The sequence below is a fragment of the Solanum verrucosum genome, unplaced genomic scaffold (assembly GCF_900185275.1).
Source record: "Solanum verrucosum unplaced genomic scaffold, falcon-dt-bn FXZP01000103.1, whole genome shotgun sequence".
Taxonomy (NCBI): domain Eukaryota; kingdom Viridiplantae; phylum Streptophyta; class Magnoliopsida; order Solanales; family Solanaceae; genus Solanum; species Solanum verrucosum.
In genome coordinates this window covers 8,719,638-8,735,053 of record NW_026020048.1, presented here as the reverse complement: position 1 = coordinate 8,735,053, position 15,416 = coordinate 8,719,638, and the positions used below count along the sequence as shown (strand labels likewise).

Genomic DNA, 15,416 nt, shown 5'->3' with positions numbered 1-15,416 from the left:
TTGGTTTATAAATTTAAATATTTTACACAAATGGTTTAGTTTGATATTTGAAAAATCCGAACCAACCCGGTCATGTACGCCCTTGATTATAGAAATTAGAGTCGCATACATTTACTTCCTAATTTAGGCCTATCAATAAGGATTGGGCTTGGGCCGTCCAACTTTTAACGAAATCGGTTTTGGGCTAACCCAACATGCACAATGCAACTCCACCGACTGCGACTGTCACCCCATATATATATGCCGTGTAATATCAGTTGTCACCGGCCGGAAACGCCTAATGAACACCGTCGTCTCCGATGTTCAGAACAATCTCTCACTTGCGGTCTTCTTTAACCTCCAAGATTTCCCTTCCTCAAGCCCTACGCCACTTCTCTCAATTCTCAATCTCTCTACTGCCTACTCCAACTCAATCAATCCACTTGCCCGTTAATCCATCACCGTCTACTCAATTATCTTTATTCCATTCTCTGTCATCGCCTTGTAGCTCTCTTCTTCTACAGAAGCATCAAGATGGGTCAGGAGATGACTTCAACTCGGACCCTAAGAGTCCTCCAAGGCTATTTGTTGTTCAGCCTCGGTTTCGGCCTGATTCGGTTCTCAAGCCTAAACTTAATGAGGCACTGAACCTGGCTAATTCCCTTGAAGAACAAAGAGATGGGTTCTACGATACTGAGTTTCTTGATAAACAAATGCCCCATCATCTTGTCGTCCAAAACCCGGCTTCTCGATCAATTCGCGTTGGTGCGTTTTCCGTACCATTGTTCCTCTTGTCACGTAATCTGTTAAATGATTCTTTGCGTTCTTTGTTTCAATTATCAGTATGAGTGTCAGAACACTTAATTTTGATCAAGAAATCGGATATAGATTCATCAAATATTTAATAAATTTAATGTACATATTTGAAAATATACATGAAAACTGCTATAATGCAACATAGCTAAGAAGTTTGAGAAAATTGTAATCAAAGGAAAAGTTGTTTGAATCCTCACATAAATTGGGTCAGAGATAGTATATGAATTCTCTGTAGAAATCCAAGCAATGTTTGTATTAAATCTGTAGGTAACCGTAACATATAGTAACACCAAGAGCTAGGACCTCCAAGATTAAATCACAGGTCCTGGTTTAAGCTCTTTCATAAACTGTGTAATCAACTTTTTCAGACAACTGCTGAAACAAAAGCATTCGCTTTAATGTTAGAGTTCTTTCTCTTTTACTAATGTTTTTGCCGCTCTTTTTTCAGGTAAGCGAATAACCAACATTTACTGTGAACAATATACCAAATTCTCTTTCAACCTATAAAAAGTGATGGAGAACTTATTATCTTCATGGGATGAGTCCCTTCTGAATTTGTTAAAACTAACCTCAAAATTATGTTATATCTGACCTTTGAGTATGTTGTGAAGTAAAATGCCTTTTCTACACTAAACTGCTAACTTTAATCTCATCCTACCCTAAGGAAAAAAATCAAGGAAAGTAGTTCGTCTGAATCTAAGCAATGCATCAGCCAGAATGATATTTTTTCTTAACATTCCTTCACGTGTATTTAGTGGGCGGATATCTACACGTTGAGATAAAACTGTACATGTATAGCCAGTCTAACTCTTGTAAGATTTTAAAAAGGCTTGCTTAACAGAAGTGATTATTATCTTCAACTTATTGATACATTTTGCGTTACAGCCGCGATATCATCCCTAAAAGGTACATAAAATAAGGCTACCAAGTGCTGGTTTTCTCATATGTCGCATGGTTTCCTTACCTGTATGAAATTTGAGATTTCATTAATGTATTGAACACAATTCCTTAACCTGTTTTCAAGCATTTTAGCTGGTTATGATCTCTTTCCCATTGAGTCAAATGCATTAATTTTTTTTAAAGCATTAATGTGAAGTATGATATCTCTACTCTATTGTTTTTATTGCTTTGTCTTATCAATAGCTTAGAAATAAGCAAGAAGGTTCTCCATTATGGTGGTTCATTTCTTCAGGGAGTGAAGGCAGTCAACTTAGAGTAATGTCTGTCACATTGAATGTAGTTAGTAAAAGAGTATCTGAAACTGAGAAGATACAGTAAAATAGCTGAAACAGGTTTGATCATAGATGGTTATATTTGCACTTTGAACTCTACTTTTTCCCAGTTGATATCTTCCATTCTGCAATATTGCTTGTCCTTGGGAAAGAAGTAAGAAACTTGGGTAATTTATGTAAAATTTATCAATAATCTATCTATATGAAGGCTCTTTTTTTATGCCCCCATTACCTTGAACAATTAAAGTGCTACATAATAGAGGAAACAAACTATGGGCTTGGACAGTTATAGTGCTATTTTGTAAAGCAACAAAGTCACAAACTAAGGGCTTGATTCAACAACTTTAAGTGCTTGACGCACTGTCATTTCGACATATCCTAATACTTCCTCATCAAGTTTCATTTTTGTTTTCCCTTTGAATATGTGTGTGTTAAAGTTTAATTGCCTTAATGTTGTTACAGTGTTTGTGGTGCATTTTTGTAACTACGAGTAAATGAAACTATCATGCTGGTGAGAGTACAGAATTCACATTAGTAAATGATTATGCAGACACCACTTCCTTAAGGGAAAGAAAAATTTCTAAACCACTTTCTCTCTCTCTCTCTCGCCCCTCATCACCTTCAGATCAAAACAAAGTTGACTGTGTTCTCTATAGAGGGGATATAGAAAGAAGCGGAAGAGTTATTGTTAGAACTGGATATTTGTGCTCACATTTCCCCCTTCATCTATGCGAAAGGTTGTCTGTTGAAAACTGTCTGGTAGACCTCTGCCTTTGTGTTGGGGTTCTTCCTTATAAAATATGGTCGAAATGTTTTCCTTATATAAGAGCTGACTTGTTGTTTAAGGGGGAGAGTGGGAATCTTCCTTAAGTTATTGGTAGAAAGGAGAGCCAACTATTGGTAAGTTTTTGATCTGTGGCCTATTCTTGAAATGATTTGTGCATTGTGCTTGTCATGACAGATACATTTTTTGGACCTGGAACTGTGGATACAGTGAAATGCCATGTAAATTCTTTGGATACTCAGGTAGAGGATTTACTATATTAATGTGATTTAATAAATTCATTAATTCTCCTAGCATTATGGAACTGTTAACGGTTAATCAGGCTGATATTGGTCACTGGCATTTTGTTAGCAGGAAGGAATAGATGCCATTTTTGTAAATGCAATTCTTACTGGCATACAGCAGCGAAATTTAGAAGTAAGTCATTGTGCTTGTTGGTTTATTAATTTTATGCTCTAGCCTATAAAAGAAACTGATAGAGCCATTGGAAAAGTTGCTGACTTGCTGTACTTGTTAGTTATATTCATATTCTGAAGGCAGACATTAATTAATCTCACAGCTACAATTATCCATCAGCCAAGGTTTCTATGTCTTCCGCCTTAACCTTCTATTTTTATGATTTGTTCTTCCACTGCAGCGGGCTTGGGGTAAACCTGTTCTGGACCGTGTAGGCCTGATAATAGAGATTTTCAATGCACATGCTCAGACGAAAGAAGCTAAGCTACAGGTGACCTGCTGCTCTATCTCGCTATGGTGTTCAATGTATTCTTAGATGATCGTTTTTGTGCCTATAGAAGAAGGAATACTTAGACCTTCGCAGTCTCTCTGACATGCCATTAACTTACAGGCTGAGTTTGCTGCACTTATGTACAAAAAAAGTCGTCTTGTTCGTGTGCGTGGTCCTGGTGGACGTTATGGTTTTGGCGTAGGTGGAGAAGCTGAAGTAGTTAGTGCCAGAGGGTAATTTTATTGCTTACTGGCTTTTGATCTCTACTGAAGGATGCATTTGGAAGTTCAAAGAATTGATTTCCTGGCAGAGTTGTCCACTTTTCAGTTATATGTTTACTGTAACTAAGATGATTGCTGAAGTTAAAGAAATTCCATTTGCTGCTGCTAGAGTTTCTGAAGTATGCCATTTTCACTTGCAGGAGAGGAAGTGGGGGACGTGGTTTCATTAGTGGTGCTGGGGAGACAGAATTGCAGCTTCAGCGGCGAAGGTTTGTTACTGACCCTGATGAACTATTATTTTGTTAAACGTTTTTTGTGGATAGACAAGGCTGGAAAGGTTTCAGTCTGTCAGTTGAACATGTAGAGAACTTCTTATGCTAGAGAACTCTAAGTTATTGATTATAGGAACGAAACTGGTCAAAATTGAGCGAAATAGACATTGAGGATGCATTTATCCAGCCGCCCAGCCCAACTAGCTTGCGTTGAGGCATAGTTGTTCTAATTATTTTTCTAGGGAAAGTGGGAAAACACACTTTTTGTCAAGTCAGCTAATAATTGATTGTGCATGTTTTTTGCGTACACAACTCTGTTTATGAGTCAACTTATGCAAGCGATCTCGTTTAAAGAAATATTATTTGAGAGTCAAAGGAATATGAACCTCACTTTATTAGAGATTTAGAAGCAAAATGAAGCTGAGTGGATGAATGTACCTTAGTAATGTGTAGCGGTAAGCAACTAGTGCTTTCAAGGGCTATGACATCATCATATTTTTCGTGATCATGTGCGTGTTCTCCAGAACTACAGAAGAAAAATGAAAATGAATGTGGTAACTTGAAGAATAGTGTGTGATAATATATGGTTTAACCATGAAATGTGTGTCAGCAGAAATATTTTTGTCCTTTTGGATGATTCGTGTATTTGATTAGTGAATTATTTTCAGTCAATAGTAGAGGTTGTCTATATACTGAATACATTCCCTACTTTACTGTTTCCACTTAGTTGTTAATGATTCAATAGTGTTTCACTCGCTCACTGTATACATATGATATATTTCTAATTGTACTGCTTTCGGTTTCAGAATTTTAGAACGGAAGAATCAATTGTTATCTGAGATTAAAGAGGTTCGTCGTACGCGAGAATTGCAGCGTGCTGCTCGTAAGAGGCATGGAGGATCAGATGGTCAAGAAATTCCTACAGTTGCTGTTGTTGGTTACACAAATGCTGTAGGTTGATCGGAAACACGTGAATCCCTTTAATCTGATATTACAGCAATCTCTTATTATGGATGAAATTGTTTCCTTAACAGGGGAAATCTACTTTGGTTAGTGCAGTATCAGAGAGCTTTCTCTACTGTGATGATCGGTATGGTAAACAACTTGCTAGTCTGTAGTTTGACTCTGATGCTGGATGTCAGTTAGGCTTGAATTGTGACAAGTTGAGTTATATGACACTATCCAACATTTGGGATCTTAATTGTGCAGATTGTTTGCCACAGTGGACCCCAAGTTAAGAAGTGTCATTCTCCCATCAGGGTAATATGAAATTGGATGAATTCGTTAGACCTTCCATCTAGTGAAGAGAAACTAGAAGGACCTCCCCTTTAGTTTGAGAAATATCCGAAAAGTTTTAATGTTTCATTACACATACCTCTGCTGGAGTTTGTCAGTACTCTTATAAGCTATGATGCCATAATAAATTAAAGCTTTTGTTTCAATTTGTCCATACAATATCAATGTCTTACCTAACATGGATAGGAGAAATAAGAAAGAGACATCTGACAAATTTTTTCTATTTTGTAGCTTCTTACTGGAAGTGAATTGCAGTTCTTAATTTTTTCATGCAGTTCGCTTCGTACTTCCATTAAACTTTTTTGTTGACAAAAAGGTTGGTGAAGTCCCCTAAGCAATCAATTTGAAAAATGAGGCTATTTTGATCAGACTATTTAAATAGACTTTCCCTGTTATACAGGGAAGTTTATGATATTTCTCAAAGTGGAAAGGAGGTCCATTAAGTTTTTCTTACATAGATGGGATGTCTAAGTAACTGGGTTTACAAAATATTGATGTAGCTAATTTGATTTATGCCTTTTGCCGAGGATGAATGCTCACCCCCTATTTTTGGTCATTGGATTAAATACATAATATTCAGAAGGAAAGTGCTGCTCAGTGATACTGTGGGATTCATATCAGAGTTGCCTATACAGGTGAGTGGATAGTGTCACCACCTGGTCCTCTTGTTATGGCATCAGAGACCTTAGCAATCACTTGGACTTGATTTTTCAAAATGTTTTTTTTTTGTGCAGCTAGTAGAAGCCTTTCACGCAACATTGGAAGAGGTTGTTGAAGCTGACCTCCTTGTGGTATCTTCTTTCTCTAATTACATTTTCAATGTTGTTAACATATTATGTTCTGCCAAGCTCCACCAAAATGATGTTCAAATCAGAATTGCAAATCTGTTAGCTAAAGAAAAGTTGCTTGAACTGTAAAGTTTCTAATCTGATAGATTACATATTCTTGCAGCATGTTCTGGACTCAAGTGCACCAAACCTAAATGAGCAGCGGGAAGCAGTGTTGCAAGTTCTCGGGCAGATAGGAGTCTCTGAGCAGAAGCTCGAGAATATGATTGAAGTTTGGAATAAGGTAAGTAAAATAACTATCATTCCCTAAATTTTAAAAACTGTCTGAGATATTCAAATATTCTGAAACATGTATCCAGATGCATTGCTTCAGTATTTCGAAATTTATGTAGATTGATCTTCGCGAGGATTTTGTTGGAGATGGTTATTGCAATGAGGATGAAGTTCCTAGCGGGTCAGAAGAAAACAATGATGTTGCATCCAATAAATTGTGTGAAGAGGACCTCCTTGATTATGATGATAATGAAGATGAGGACTTTGAGCAATCAGGCAAGCTTGGAGAGGTCATAGATGATCAACAAGGTAACTACTCCGATGAGTTGGTCTCAGGTGATGAACAAGATTCCTGGATTGACTATAATGGTTCCTTAGTGGGCTGTGGGAGTGCAGAGGTCCAGCAAAACGACCCCTCTAACAAGTGGGAGGTCGTTAGAAGTGAAAATCAGTTTGGATCTGAGTCTGCTCCACATGTCAAGACATCTGCCTTAACAGGTGTTGGGTTGCAAGAGTTGCTGGAGCTTCTTGATGAAAAATTGAAGCCCCAGAAAACCATAGAGAAGGATATATTTGACCGCAAATGGAGACCACCACGCACAGAAGATACCAGAATAGCAGTTGAACAATAGTATTTATTTATAGCAGCTGTGGAATCTTTAACACAGTTAGGAGGAGTCGTGACTAACAACTACGTACATGCATCTCCTTGACATGGAAGATTCGAACATGGATTGGAGCTGCCTTTTAGACCGTGGTCATCAGTTATTCGGGATGTCTTCACTCCCATTTTAAATACGAATAAGGTTATTCTATATCTGGTATTTCATTCTCTGAATATCAAGAGGTGCTTATCAAACTACGAAAATGCCTATTGTAACTGGTTCACAGGCTCTTGCAAGTTACATGCTTCTGGCTTTCACAGCCATTTTCGGCACACAGCCTGTAGTATAGATGATATCTCCTTTATGTTGCATCATGTACTTAGAATAACTTGTGGGCCGTGACATATTATGTGTTGTTGTAGAAGTAGACGTTTAAATGCTTGTGAGACAAAACTATCAAGTTGTAGAGCAAATCCCGAAATAGTTTGTGGTTCTATATTTCTCAGTTATGAAAGTAGCTTTTCACCAAATTCTCTATCAACCAGTACTGCCGACACACTTTGGGCAATCTGATAAAACCAAGTACGTAGCAGAAGTTCATTTATCCATTTCTGTTAACTGTCAGCCCTATCATTTTCATAAGCAATTCCTTTTTAGACGTTGTACAGAGTACAAAACCTAAAATTGTCGTTTTAGATGATGAAGCTTGTACTGGTGGTTTACTTATTCACTGTTAAAAGTTCCACCAAAAACTAAACCTTACTGTGCACTGTTTACGTACCAAAATATCTTTAGAACTTGTGATGCAATTAATCAATTAAATATGATTTTAGGGAGGACAAATCAGTCCAGATACATGTGTTACAAAAAAGTTAAAACAAGGGAGCTAGTTATAATGTTGTAAATGTTAAAGAGAGGTAACTAAAACGAAGTAAAATATGAGGGAAAGTCTCTAAAATTTTCCTTAAGAATTTAAAAGAAAGAGTAAGATAGAAGTATAATTAGTTCATGTTAAGTGTAATGAGTGTGTATTTGTTATGATTAATAAAGTAGGATCACCGACGGTCGACGGCAAGGGCAAAATAATATATTAGTATCAACTTTAAGTCGCTGTCTATAATAAAGGATGGCCATTTCTAATTCCTACGTGTTTGACATTTGCTGTCTTTCAGGGTCCCCCATCCGCTAGGCTAGTTTTTGGTTGGTTTTCACTTACTTACACCCAAGAAAATACGCGTTGGATCCGACCTGAGCATGCATATGTTTCTAAGTAAAACACAACAACAGATCCAAATCTAGCAACCTTTGAAGATTAGATCCAATAATACATTCTTTTCTTCCTTAATTGCCAATTCTGTTCCTCTAAAGCTTCTCTCATCGTGATTTGGTTGGTTTCCTTGCCTCTTTTAATTTGTGCCCTGTTTCCGATATTCATTTTCTTGAAATCTAATCTCTGTGTTTTTATACTTTTTCTGTCAACCCCATTCTTGAATCTTGATTTTGCTGTTAACCGATTCCCTACTTTGTCTAAATCTTGAATCTTGATTTTGCTGTTATTAATGTTGTTTCTTTAGCAGATCCACATTGTCCCTTTTGGGCGCTCATTTGTTTTCTTCAAGAATTGCGTAGTTAGTCACTGAATTCAATTTCTCTAGTTGAAAGATAAAACCATAATTGGTAATTCGTTCAAGATCAGGAAACTTTCTTCTTGTTATTTTCGGATAATGAAGTTCTGTGTTCTGTTAAAATTAGAGTGGCTGTAGTTTCGTATGTGACAATCCACATGTAGAATAAAAAGAAAGTTGGGTGGCTTTCCATTTTTGTGCTACTTTACACATCTGTATTTAGTTAACCTCATTTATTATATTTATTTTGGGGATCCTTGATCACCATACTGGTTCTTAATAGTCTCTGTGTGTGTGAGCCAAAGGTTGTAAAAAACAACATGATTGTGTTCATATGGGATTCAGGATTTGAAATTTATGGGTTCCTACGACCAGGGGCGGAGCTACCCTTGCCCGAGGGGTGTCAAGCGACACCCCTTCATCGGAAAATTACGTTGTATAGGTAAGTCAAATTATGATTTTATACCTATATATATTAGAATTGACACTCCTGAAACAAGTTGAAGTGTTGGTTCAGCGGTTCAGGGGCTACAAAGTTCCGCCTTGTCATTGACCTAGGCGTTGGGAGTTCGAACCTTGCTGAAGCCTTTTTTTTTAAAGGCTTTCAGCGTTTTTTTTTAACATTTTAGACAACTTGTGTGCATACTACTTTATATTTTGACACCCCTCAATCTAAATCCTGGCTCCGCCACTGCCTACGACCTCAAGTTAATATACTAATGATTGGATTTACATTTAAATATGTATAAATATTTAGATTTTTTGATACATCTACCTAATCTAAACTAAAGTTACCGATTTCCTGTGAACCCACATTATCATATTGTGGATCCCCCCTGGGTTGTGTTAACAATTGATCAACTCCATAAATAAGGTGGACCATTCCATAACAGCAAGAACTTTGAGCGTGTATGCCTCTCTTATTAATACTTTGTTTCTATATGTTCACATCTATTGTTGGAGTGCGGAGCAGTGGTTAAAAATTTCCTTTTCTAATTTGGTTCCAGGTGTAGTATTCTGGACTCAATATTCCAGTAAAGCAATTATGTCTAGAAGGCCCGGAAACCCCACACGGCGCTTTGCTGGTGGTGGAAGCCTCGGAGGCCTTTTTCATCCGAAATCGCGCCCTACTCCTTTATTACCTACAGTCCTCCTCATTCTTGTAAGTTTCGTAATTACTTCTCTGAAGGCCCTATAACTGGTGATCAAGTATGATTCATTCTAGCAATATATATTCACTTTGTTTTAATATCTGGTTCCCTAATTTGGGCTATGTTTCCAATTAAGTGCATTTAACTATTTTATCTACTAATTTCAGGGTGCTGTCCTTGTTATTGGCTATTTCTATCGAGGCTCAGGTATTTTTTTTTTTTTGGGTCTAAAATAAGCAATTATTTCAAAGTATTGTCTGCTTCCTAATTTTATGGGATCACCGGTTGCATCTGTGATGATATATTTTTTCTTTCCTACACCAATCAGAAATTGTCATTGGCTATCGTTCTTATCCTTTCAACACATACTTCAGATTATCTTAAATTTACTCAGTGGTAGCAAGATCCTGATTGCCAATTGTGTTGTTTGCTTCATAGTACTTGGCTTTATATACGTTGGCTGATTGGTTATGTTTCCTTAATAGGTTCATCTGGAAGTTCAGCACTCAGCAGGCTTGAAGGTAAGCACCCTTATGTAATGGTGGTTTCCGTTGCATCATGCCATTAAATTATCTGTCTTTGCGGTATTTAACAATAATGGATAAACTTTTGCTGTTTCAAGAGGATAATTTAAGATGAATTGCTAGGGGATAGGGAGGTCAGGATTTCAAAAAAATAATTACACAAGTGATCAATGTAAAGTCCTTGAATCTGAAAGCTTCTTACCTTGGACTTAATACCAACAATTAACAGCAGAAAGAATTTCAGGTATCACCACTAATTCAGATGCCCATAGTAGGGAGCCTTAATCTATAAATTAGTTAGCTTTTTCAGGATCCTATGTGGGGAAGAGTCTCACATTTCTTGCATGCTAAAACCGTTGGCATCTTTCCAAATTTAGTAAGATCTGTTGTCTAGCGATTCACATTCTTTTTTTCATATAACTGATCAATATGTCATAGAAGATCAGGGCAGGAGTCATAGTCTTAAGCTACATCATCAAATAGTTTGCCTTCATCATGAACTACAAAGATCCTTTCTTCCATCTTGAAACAATTCATACAGAGAATAAGACTGAAAGCATATCTGGTGGCATTTCTTATCAGATTAAACTATGTTGAAAGTGCATATCTTATTTCAGGGTGCAATATTCCACTATGAGTTTTTACTGTATTTGCGAATCAGTTTTGTTCAAAAAGAGCAACTCATTGAACTTAGAGGTTGCTTGTCTTTCAATGGCTGTAGGTGAATTTACCTGCACTTCGGAGGTTCACCAGGCAATACCTTATTTAAAGAAGGCATATGGTGACAGCATGCGCAAAGTTTTGCACGTGGGACCTGATACTTGTTCCGTGGTATCCAAACTATTAAAAGAAGAAGAAACTGAAGCATGGGGTGTTGAACCTTATGATGTTGAGGATGTTGATGTGAACTGCAAGAATCTTATCCGCAGAGGAATAGTGCGTGTGGCAGACATCAAATTCCCATTACCCTACAGGCCAAAATCATTTGCTCTTGTTATCGTGTCGGATGCAGTGGATTACTTATCTCCTAAATACCTAAACAAGACTATTCCAGAGTTAGCAAGGGTGTCAGCTGATGGTCTAGTCATTGTTACAGGTAAATATTAAAACTTTAGGTACATTGTATGAAAAGTTCTTAGCTGTTAAAATTGCTTTTTCTGGGGCACTGCTGACAAATGCTTGACATTCAACTCTCTCATAATTACTCATTAAAGATGCCTCTTGTGGTGAACAGTTGGACTATATAATTGAAATTATATCATTATACTACTGCTTCACAATTGCCTGGTTCTTAGAATTAACAAGTGAGGTTGCTCCAGTGGCAAGAGGACTCCACTTCCAACCAAGAGGTTGGGAGTTCAAGTCAGTAAAGGAGCGAAGTGGGAAAGGGATCCTTTTTGACTCCTGACAGGGGGCTTGGAGGGTTGCGGTTTACCAATAAAAAAAAGTGAGAAAAAAAGGCTCCTTGTTTGAATGTTTGGGATACGTCTATATTTGGAGCAACGTCCTCATTAGATATAGTTAATCTGCTTATGAGAAAATAAATGCTCTAATAAAGCCAACAATGGATAGTGCCTTCTTTTGTTTGGGTAGGCAGAGTTGATAGCATCTGCCTTCCAAAGTTCGTATCTTATAACCTTCTCTACCCCCCCCCCCCCACACACACCCCAAACACACACGTGCAACACCCAAAAGTAAAAAAGGAAAAAGATAAATCTGTAAGATAGTTCCCATGTAAGTTAAATGCCTACCTCTGTCACTGCCGTACATAGCACATGCTTAATTGAATAGTTGCTTTTGAGAGACAAATATCTTTCCCTTCAAGGTACTGTGAGGAGAATATCTGTTGTTATTGAAAGCACTTTGTGGTTCATTTAACTTGCTCGTCTGTTAATTTTTTCCTATTGTTCTAAATTATCAGGTTACCCTGGTCACTCCAGAGCTAAAGTCGCTGAGCTATCCAAGTTTGGACGTCCTGTAAGTTGCAGTCTCTTCATTCAGTTATCACTTGTTTGGGTTGGTAATTGTTGTCAGTTGATTATTGATTGTGACTGGCTGTTAAATGCACTTTCAGCTTCTGTCTATGGTGGTACACCCGTCCTACTAGTGTAGATTACTTCAATTTAATGTATATAGGTACCAACATAAGAGTTATACTTTCGTATATTTATGAAGTTGAGTTCACAAGTGGACTGGAATTTATCTGGTTAGTTCCACATTCCACATAAAAGTAGGTCTTGTGTTGCTTTTTCGGTGATTGATGGTGGAAAAAGTAATCAAAAATATGAACATTCCCCGTCTAGGGTAGTGAACGCATCTAAGAAACATCTCTCTTGATGTTCTGAGGGACGAAGATAGGTTAAATGCTTATTAGTTGAAATGCATTCTGTGGTTACAGAGAACTTTCTGTTTTGGTATTTTATACCATTAAACCAAGAACTAAGTTGAAAGATTAAGTGTTAAGATTACAAAAACAAACTAGAGAACTGATGTTGCAATATGCAGTACTATCTACAGCACCATGTTGATGATCGTTTGATAATTTGAGAACTGTGAAATTGGCACACACTGTTCTGAGGCAATAGATTCTCTAATCTTATGAAGACATGGTCTCTGTATCACTTTTTTCCTTTATCATTCTGCTCTGAAATTATAACTAAGAGAATTCGGTTTCCATGTATAGGCAAAAATGCGGAGCTCTTCTTGGTGGGCACGCTTCTTTGTGCAGACCAGCCTTCAAGAGAACGATGCTGCAATCAAAAAGTTTGAGCAGGCTGCAGCTAGCGATGGATACAAGTCTAGGTGTCAGATTTTCCATGTTAAATCATTTCATTGACACATCAACCATCTCACAATTCAAGAGACCAATCTCTTCATTGTCGGTGACTTTTTAGCAGGTCTATATAAATTTCATTTTTGCACCTCCCACAGCCAAAGGGCAAAAAAAGCAGGAATGAAAAAAAATATCCTGCATCATTTTGAGTATTCAATATGTACAAGCAGATTAATTGAAAGTTGAAAACTTTGGTTACAATCAATTTCATACAACCAACAAATCATGTAGTTAACAGGTTTAGTATTTGGTATGAATTTTCATCTGTATTATTTGTTCCCTACATCTTTATTATCTGGATGTTGCTGTACCTAGCATTGAATTTCTCTGTATGGTAAAATCTGCTCAACTTTTCTGTCCATTTTATCTAAATCTCTTGAACCAGATATATATCCATGTCTATTGTACAATCTTTTAAAAGGTAAATGCTTCTGTTATTTACAATTTCTTCAGAGACTCGTGTTAATTAGGATTGGTAGAAAAACGAATTAATGGCAAACAAAAGAAGGTCCTTGACTCCCTGCATCTTAAGTTAAATGCTCTATGGCTTCACTTGATGCAGCTATTGAGATGTTGTTCAATAATATGTAGGATATTTACGTCTATTGCATTAGACGGTTAGAGAAATATTTGGTGTGTAAAAGGTTTTCCGCGAAGAGATTCAGTACAAAATGGAGTATGAACCATTTTGGTATTATTTTAGTGAAGAGATAGAGATAGATTAGCAGCAATGTTTAGTTAAAGCATCCTAAGTTTATGGCTATGAGCTGTATAGTATATGCTATTATACCACATTTTAGTACATCATGTTTGCAAATATGAGCTGTGTATACCAATAGTACTATCTTAGTTCATCATATAATAAGCACAAGAAATTCGTAATGAGCAACAGAACTTTTCTATACCCATTACATACACCACTTTTTTTTTTTATCCTGAATAGAGCTGCACCCATGATGATGGGCCTTAAAATGATTAATTCGATCTGCACGCCTAACCCTATGTTACTGAATTTCCCCCCTTCCACTAAAAACTTTCAAATTTTGGCTTGCTTAATTAACACCTTTTCAAAAGGAAAAGATATATATACTTTTTCTTTTTTCTTTTTGTTCTAACCTTGAATTGGAAAATAAAACCCCTATTATGTTGTTTAAATGTGTTTGGAAAAGGAGAAGTTATTGACCGATAAGTTGCCAGAGCTACTCCTATAGCAGAAATTGCTCATTTTATTGGAATGTGTTAAAAGTTCGTTGGATTACACTTGTGGAGATATCTGCTTCTATCACTTTCGATAGATGTACATTGATGATCTTTTCTTATGGATTGAATTTCGATGGTTCCTAACTCCTATCTAGCACAAATACAGGTAACGACACTTGATCTTTTGTGGTTTACATGTAAAATTTCTTATGCTCCAATCCCCTCAACAAGATGGATTACTTGTCAATTTTCATGGATCTTAGGTTAAATATTTTTCTTGTCTAATTCACAACATAATGCTACCCATATAGGGATCCTAATAATATATGCTACCAACATTATATTGTCAATGTTCAATCCAAGAGACACTCTCGCACAATGGCTGCCTAACACAAAGGGATCCAATGATAATTCAAAACTTTTAAAGCAATTACTACATGATGGAACCAATTAATTATATATGGTCACAGACTCACAGTACAGAGCTGTTTCTGAAGCATCGGACTTACGATGGTTCATTTGAAGGCATATGAACATGGGCATCGACCTATTTATTAGACAGGTTCTGGGCTTCGAATATTATAATCGGGCCCTGTTTGTTTTTATAATCCTACAAAGTAAGTTTAGTTGTCAAATTGATGGCTGGCTAGCTCAGCATGTTAGCCCAATGGACATTACTAACAGTGGTAGCCTACCCAGCTGAGAACAGCAAGTCACCAACGTGCCTCCCATGATGCGGCACCTCTGGACACATGGTTTTATTTCTTATTAGATTTTCTAATCATTACATTGGGTTTGGTCGCCCCATTTTCTCCTATTATTCCACCAACAATTTTAGTGTCCCATGATACTTTGTTTACCAAAATCCCCCTTAGTCCCTTACATCTCCAACCACAAAAATAGGATCAAACCAAATGCAAACATTTTTTAATTCCTAGCCCATACAATAAGTGTTGTTGAAATTAATACTAATCATTATAATATTTTGGAGAGGTGAAACGCAAGTTGTGAGAGAGTTGAAATGCTCAATCACAAAGTAGTCTTCAAAATGGTCCAAAAGGTTACTCTCAATGAAGTCAACATTAAGCTC

General features: G+C 36.9%; 2 protein-coding genes across 3 annotated transcripts; both read left to right on the top strand.

Moving 5' to 3' along the window:
• The first annotated feature begins 253 nt into the window (after positions 1 to 253).
• LOC125822255 (GTP-binding protein At3g49725, chloroplastic) lies at positions 254 to 7,299 on the top strand. 2 transcript variants are annotated; one of them, XM_049501642.1, is made up of 13 exons: positions 254 to 744; positions 2,989 to 3,053; positions 3,166 to 3,228; positions 3,449 to 3,538; positions 3,659 to 3,771; positions 3,960 to 4,028; positions 4,838 to 4,982; positions 5,066 to 5,121; positions 5,241 to 5,291; positions 5,908 to 5,962; positions 6,062 to 6,118; positions 6,279 to 6,398; positions 6,508 to 7,299. In XM_049501642.1, the coding sequence occupies exons 1-13, from the start codon at positions 300 to 302 to the stop codon at positions 7,018 to 7,020; spliced, it is 1,842 nt and encodes a 613-aa protein (XP_049357599.1). In that variant the 5' UTR covers positions 254 to 299; the 3' UTR covers positions 7,021 to 7,299. The 2 variants fall into 2 exon arrangements, with proteins under 2 accessions (XP_049357599.1, XP_049357598.1); XM_049501641.1 differs by having other exon boundaries at positions 3,163 to 3,228.
• Positions 7,300 to 8,134: 835 nt separating this feature from the next.
• Positions 8,135 to 13,485, top strand: LOC125822271 (probable pectin methylesterase CGR2). Its single transcript, XM_049501658.1, has 7 exons — positions 8,135 to 8,380; positions 9,626 to 9,780; positions 9,937 to 9,976; positions 10,255 to 10,290; positions 11,015 to 11,389; positions 12,215 to 12,270; positions 12,977 to 13,485. Exons 2-7 carry the CDS (start codon positions 9,664 to 9,666, stop codon positions 13,127 to 13,129), a joined length of 777 nt encoding a protein of 258 aa, XP_049357615.1. The 5' UTR covers positions 8,135 to 8,380; positions 9,626 to 9,663; the 3' UTR covers positions 13,130 to 13,485.
• Positions 13,486 to 15,416: the final 1,931 nt, after the last annotated feature.

Coding starts and splice junctions, on each gene's coding strand:
- LOC125822271 (XM_049501658.1), top strand. CDS start 9,664: ATGTCTAGAAGGCCCGGAAACCCCACACGGCGCTTTGCTGGTGGTGGA. Junction 9,977..10,254: donor CTATTTCTATCGAGGCTCAG/GTATTTTTTTTT, acceptor TTTCCTTAATAG/GTTCATCTGGAAGTTCAGCA. Junction 12,271..12,976: donor TATCCAAGTTTGGACGTCCT/GTAAGTTGCAGT, acceptor TTCCATGTATAG/GCAAAAATGCGGAGCTCTTC.
- LOC125822255 (XM_049501641.1), top strand. CDS start 300: ATGTTCAGAACAATCTCTCACTTGCGGTCTTCTTTAACCTCCAAGATT. Junction 3,772..3,959: donor GAAGTAGTTAGTGCCAGAGG/GTAATTTTATTG, acceptor TTTCACTTGCAG/GAGAGGAAGTGGGGGACGTG. Junction 4,029..4,837: donor TTGCAGCTTCAGCGGCGAAG/GTTTGTTACTGA, acceptor TTTCGGTTTCAG/AATTTTAGAACGGAAGAATC.